Source organism: Aplysia californica, unplaced genomic scaffold (assembly GCF_000002075.1).
Source record: "Aplysia californica isolate F4 #8 unplaced genomic scaffold, AplCal3.0 scaffold00303, whole genome shotgun sequence".
NCBI lineage: Eukaryota > Metazoa > Mollusca > Gastropoda > Aplysiida > Aplysiidae > Aplysia > Aplysia californica.
This window is the reverse complement of record NW_004797573.1, coordinates 676,124-682,939: the sequence shown is the minus strand read 5'-3', so window position 1 is coordinate 682,939 and position 6,816 is coordinate 676,124. Positions and strand designations below refer to the sequence as shown.

At 37.8% G+C, this 6,816-nt stretch overlaps 1 protein-coding gene across 1 annotated transcript in view; it reads left to right on the top strand.

The window, feature by feature from the left end:
• Positions 1-1,613: 1,613 nt before the first annotated feature.
• Positions 1,614-6,816, top strand: part of LOC101853244 — a 19,792-nt gene continuing 14,589 nt past the window's right edge. Inside the window, exons 1-2 of the mRNA XM_005101901.3 lie at positions 1,614-1,719; positions 3,822-3,999. Coding sequence (XP_005101958.1) covers positions 1,691-1,719; positions 3,822-3,999 — 207 coding nt within the window. The 5' untranslated portion in view covers positions 1,614-1,690. The remainder of the gene's footprint in view (positions 1,720-3,821; positions 4,000-6,816) is intronic.

Genomic DNA, 6,816 nt, shown 5'->3' with positions numbered 1-6,816 from the left:
AAGAGAGAGAGAGAGAGAGAGAGAGAGAGAGAGAGAGAGAGAGAGAGAGAGACTTTAAAAAAATAAATCTGCCGTACAGTACATATACATGTAATATATAGCATAGTTTTATGCAATTAGCTGTTACTCTAACAATTCCCTTGTAGTTACATATATGAACGGTTTTTTTTCGAATCTGTTTGTGCACGCATATTTGTGTGTTTGCTCATGTGTGTTTACTCTAAGGTCCTGGGCTCTTTTTTCCCGACCGACAGTGAGTTTTGACCAAGGCGGTTATTTTGTTGTTGGCTAAGGTCCTTGTTTGGACCACAAAATTCTACACTTTGGACAAAATCGTCTCCCCTGATGCATTTGTTTTGAAGCTCATTTGTGAGTGAAACTCCATAAAAGTCAATGCCTAACGACCAGCGATTTTATTATTAAATACTGGATTGCGAACATAAATGTATTTATTGCGGAAACCAGGATATGAGCATTTTGCCTACCAATATTTCTAGCCGAGAGTTTTTTTTCGGGTCGCCTGTGGCAGGCAAAGAAGGAATGCGCTTTTACAGTTTTCGATGTTATTATGTTGTTTTTTCGAGTCTACGGAAAAAAATATAGCAAATTCATTCGAACCTTTTTGATTTCATTTGTGGGAAAGATCCTCTCACCATAACTTAGGAAAAAACGACAATCACTTTGCAAAACACTAGAGAACAAGAAATAAAATGCTCTTTTTCTTTTATCTGAACTGAAAGAAAAAATCTGTTACAACTATTAGCTTTGAAACTTACAGACCTAGTGTAAGCGTGTCAGACATAATTGAACCACTTAAAGCTTATAAGAATAATTCACTTCCTTTATATGATTATACGCTTTAGTGTGACTTTCTAATTAGTTGTAAAACTGCGGCAGAGTACATTGTTCGTTTGTCTTTTTAAATTATTCTTTTTTGTTAAGTGACATTTCGACAGTGAATAATTTTTACATTGATATCATATCCTTTGAATCTAAGTTATAGATATCTATATAATTCTTGTTTTACATTATTCTTTCTCATCATCATCATCCAGTGCCAGATCTGGAACAGATTATTGTTCTCCTTTCATTTCTTTACTCGGATGCTCTTCAAAAAGCTACGTCCCCTACGATTCTTTCTATTCTTAAATTTTTTAAAATTATTTTCTTTTTTTTTTAGATGATAATCACCGAAGAAATTATAATCATTATGGCAGTGCTGGTGGTGCAAATATATTGTACATTTTGCTTTGTTTTGGGTTTTATCTTTTCTGACTTCAATTTAGGCCTGCATTATAATACTATTTTTTTACATGCCATAATAAACAAGATTGACTCAGACCTAGAGATCTACTTAGGCCTTAAATCCACGGATTCTAGACCTATCCATCCCACACTTCTTTTTTGAAACTATCCCAACATCCCGTTCTGGTATTTGCGGTTGAGTATATAGGCTCTTCTATTTGTCTGCAAGATGAAATAATTTTTTTTAAAACATCATTAGTTTGCGGAAAATCTCCAATAGACTAAGCCAACAATTCAGAATACCAACACAAAATTAATGGCGTCGCAAGCAGCCCCGAGGAATGACCGTACATTTCCGGCGTGTTCGGTGATTGCTGCATACATATTAGTAAATGTCTTTGATAACAGCAGCAGTCCTGCCATTACGGTTGTTAGCGTAAACATCATGAAGAAAAAGAAGGGATCCAAGAAAAAGTGAGAAACATACTTTTCGTTCTTTAAAGATTTATGAAACTGCTTTTGTTTCAAGAAAGGAATCTGATGTTTTATCTGAATCCCATTGACCTTCCAGAAACAGTCACTCAAGAATCTAAAATGTCTATAGCTGCTGAGGTGTAGTGTCGTGTCGTAGGGTCCAGGCCTAGCCTATAAAAAGTGGGTCTCCCCCCCCCCTGACAAAATTTTAATGAATAGATCTACCGGTCCGAGACTCTCCATTGAGAGATATTAAAAACGGGAAAATTATGAATTCTTAAGGTTGAGACATAGGCCAACTCAGTCTGCTGGTCCGGTATTCTTCAATCTTACCAACCTTGTTCTTTAATATGGTTTATGCTTCCTCTCACGCAATCAATCTGATGAAGAAGTGGATATATAGGCATGGCTGGAATATTGCTTACATATATATATATATATATATATATATATATATATATATATATATATATATATATATATATATATATAGATCTATATATATGAGAGAGAGAGAGACACAGAGAGAGAGAGAGAGAGAGAGAGAGAGAGAGAGAGAGAGAGAGAGAGAGAGAGAGAGAGAGAGAGAGAGAGAGAGTGAGAGAGAGAGAGATCTAGGCCTATTCTAGTTTAAAGGAAGGCAAACCCTGTAGGGAGGGACCACTATGAAACAGAGTAGAATAGTTCTAAGGTTAAGGTAGGGGTAAGGGAACAGGGTTGGGTCAGAGTTAGGGATATCGACTGTTGTTGTTTTTTTATTGCATTTGCTAGGTGGTCCCTAATTAAGTTATTATGCAAGTCCTACGAACCAGTCCTCATCTTTCCGCATGTCATTCAGTCTTATTGTGTTTTGGGCCTCGAATCTAAGATAAATTTAGCAGGATTTTTAAAGAGGTATACAGAAGAAGGCTATCTTTGTGCAACCTCCTTACTTTTCAGCCAGCTTTGTTCACAAATAAATGCCCCCATGTTGGCTTCTGCCTTTGAAATTTGTGGGACATCGGTGCGTACAAGGCTCGTCTTAACTAGATGAGTTCGTCGCCTGCATGAAAAAAAACTGCACCAGTGATATCTGCCTTTTGTTCATTTAATAAATACTTCCACCATGCAGAGCAATCAGTGCTCTGAAAATTTCTGTGGCATGAATTTTAATGTGTAGAGATCATGCTCTATTCACATATCTACCTTAAGACCCTTTCTCTATATGAGGAATTTAATGCCATGATTTGATGTGACATTTAATGATTTATATTCATACATTCATACTTTTCAGTAGAACAGTTGTATACAATGCTTTTACATATATATACCCCTTTATCAGTTTATTGTAAAAAGAGAATTCCTCGTTTTGGTATAATAATAATGAATGAATTAATTAATAATGATAATAATAATAATAATAATAGGCTTAATAATAATAATAAGGTGCATATATACTTGCTCTACAGCATGCTCTATGTTCTTAACAACTATTATTACCCCTCAGATCCTAGAACACTCAGAAACACTCTTGGTTTCCTGGGAAGCATGCATTATATTGCAAGCTGTGGATAGAATGCACTCAAGCACTAATAGTCGGGTGCCCATTCCTACCTGGGTGAAGTGGGGAGAATTTGTGTAAATAAAGTGTCTTTCCCAAGGACGTAACATCGTGTCCCTGACAGGATTTGAGACCACAACCTTAAGGTTGTCAGTCCAAGAGCATAATCACAAGGCCACCGATGATTTTCTCATTACTTTTTGGACAGCCCTTCATGATTTGTACAAGTAATAGATATATGAACATTATTAGACAACATATATATATAAGTTTAAAAAATGGCCAACTTGATCTGTGTCATATTGCAATCCCAATGCGTTTGGGTTATCAGTCTGTCTCTCTTTGTACTACACTGTCTGTCATTGTTTTTTATCTTTGTCATTGTTATCATATTTTTAGACCAGTTATATTTCATAATTTTTATCTGTTTATCTTTCTTTCAAACATATACATCTGTATTTCTTGTTTAGAACAGATGTCTTGTAAATAGCATATAAGTATAAGCATTTGTGGAAAATCAATATTTATAATTATAATATTTTGCTCTTTATTTCTTTGCAAGGAAAAAGTCTGCAAAAAGCGGGAAAAAGTCATCTGAAGCAGAGGACAAAGTTGAAGGTCTTGAAAATGTTGACCCAAGCACTCTTATATCGGGCACCGAAGCCAGTCCTGATGATGGCAAGAAAAAGAAGAAAAAAGGAAAGAAGAAGAAAAAGTTATCAAAATCAGAAAAAGCTCAGGTGTGTTTGTATAACAACTTACTTATTAATTCTTTGACCCTGGAATTGTTTTCGACTTTTTGACAAAATTTTTCCAGATCTTGTGAAGCACGTAAAGCATGCAAAATGTAAATAAAAATGACTAATGCTGTTGCAAAGTTAAAGGTGAGGTTTATACATTTATCTAACACTCCCAAGTCAAAATAGACCTATTCGGATTCATAAAATATTGCATTAGTAGTCATGCACCCTGCGATCTGACCGGATGCTGTGACCGTCCACTCCTGGACTGGGCAAGTGTAACTGGACACTCCCATCGTCCACTCGGGGTTATTGAGTTAATGGCAAATACTGGATAGACCAGAGATGAATGTGATGTGCATTTGAAAACAGGGTAGATCTGATGGTATTCCTCAAGGGCACTCCACTCCAATAGAAGAACTGCCTGCTCTGACACTGGACATACAGTTGTTGCCTATCTGTAGAAATTAGACATAGTACTTACACACAATTCTTTGTACACCTGTTAGCATTGTTCTCTTGTCTTCCATCCTTGATTACGTTTTTTTGTGTCTTTGCCTGTGATACTTGATAGCATGATGTGTCCATCCTGCCCTATTGTCTCAAGTAGCTGGAGTAATTTCAATCTTAAAACTTGAGGAAAATTATGATATTCATCTCAATTAACCTCATTCACATTTTAAAACAGGGGTTCTCAACCTGTCGGTCGCGACCCCTCGGGGGGTCGCAAGATCATTCAGGATTTTGTGCTTAAATGACCCTCTGAAAACTAAAACATGGCTCTTTCTTTTCCTGACAACTTTCAAAATATGGTTCCCTCTTTAATTGACTGAAATAAGAGAAAAAAAACCCTCTTCAATTGGCTGAAATAAGAAAAAGTGTAAACACCTGAACTTCTGAACAAGGCCAGAGAAACAACAAGGCTACACCAGTTTGCTATTCCTGTTTATGTGGGCCAATCAATTGATTGGTTTGCAGAGTTTTCTTTTGTTTCAATGTGTAATTTAGCCTCGTCATAGAGGCCAAGCACAGTAGCTTGAGACCTCGTTTATGACGAGCTACATGAGTGCTGGCTTCGGAGAAGGGGGTCACAGGGGAGAAGCATTGTAATCATGCATATTTTCATCGACATGAAGCTAGCTTGAAAAAAAGAAGACTTGACTTCAGAGGACATTTTCAACAACAAAATGTGTCGAGCTAAGGGGCTTCATTTTTAGGTTGCTTTGGAAATAGCAAAACAAAAGAAACCACACACAATTGGAGATACACTTATAAAGCCTTGCACAATAAAGATGGCGCAGCTGATGCTAGGTGAGGCTAATGAAAAGAAATAGCAGCAAGTTTCCTTTTCAAATGGTACTGTCAAGAGGCGTATTTCTCGCATGTCTTCAAACATTAAAAAGAAACAGGTTGTAGAGGAGATCAAAGCTTCCCCCATGTTCTCGTTCCAGCTTGACAAATCAGTTGATGTGGCATCGTCCTCACAGTTACTGATCTTTGAAAAAGATGTGAAAGAAGAATGTTTATTTTGCACTCCACTGGACACCACAACAATAGCTGGTGATGTCACGAAGAAGGTATCCTCATTTTTTTAAAACGAGGGCCTTGAGTGGAAGAATGTGTTTGCTATTTGAACTGATGATGCCCCAGCCATGATGGGAACTAAGTCGGGCTTTCAGGCAAAAGTGAAGGACAAAGCACCATACGCAAAAGGCATTCACTGCATGATACATAGATACGCACTAGCTTGCAAGACTCTCAATCCCACTTTGAAGGAAACGTAATCGACTGTTAACATTATCAACTATGTGAAACGCAGCCCCCTAAATACACGACTGTTCAAGGAACTCTGTTCTGGCATGAGTGCAGATCATGAAACATTGCTTTTCTACACTCAAGTTCGATGGTTATATAAAGGAAAAGTTGTAAGTCGGGTCCTCGAGCTGAGAGAGGAGATCAAGTTCTTCCTTGAAGTGCAAGGAAGAGATGAGCTCAGCAGGCACTTTTCAAATGATTTGTGGATCCCAACACATGTCTGATATGTTTGACTAGATCTACCGCAACAAACTCAACTTGAGACTTCGAGGTCAGCAAACACACTTTCTACAGTTTAAAGACGTTCTGGGTGGCTTTCTTTCAAAAGTTCAGAATTGACACCGGAAAGTTAAAGAGGGAAACCTTTCACAGCTGTTAAATCCAGAGGCGACCTTGTCTGCTGATCTTCAAGTTAACATTGCTGCACATTTGAAATCACTTGAAGATGAGTTCAAGAACTATTTTCCTGATCTTGACTGTGGTGAAGCAGCTTTTGTGAGAACCCCTTTCACTCCTGGACTAGACATCACTGTCATTGCAGATGACATTCAAGGTGAGCTTTTGGAATTGAGACTTGATTCGTCGGCACAGGACACGTTTCTGGAAAAATCTCTTGCACAGTTTTGGTGTTCAATCCAGGAGTCATAATCTCAGCACTTCAATTGTCCCATTAGCGTCAACTTAAATTTACTAAAGTGGATTTTCTACCCTTGTCCAACTCAAGACAAAAGCAAGGAACAAGCTGGATGTTGCTGATGATATATATGCGCCTTGCTTTATCCAAGACTTCCCCGAGAATTTCAAGACTGGTCGCTGAACTACAGGCACACCCCTCTCACTAGTTTTTTAAATTTTTAAATCTGTGTGTATGTGCGTGTGTATGTGTGTGGTGTGTGTGCGTGCGCGTGCGTGTGTGTGTATGTGTGTGTGTGTGTATGTGTGTGTGTGTATGTGTGTGTGTGTATGTGTGTGTGTGTGTGTGTGTGTTCCCTCCTTTATCTC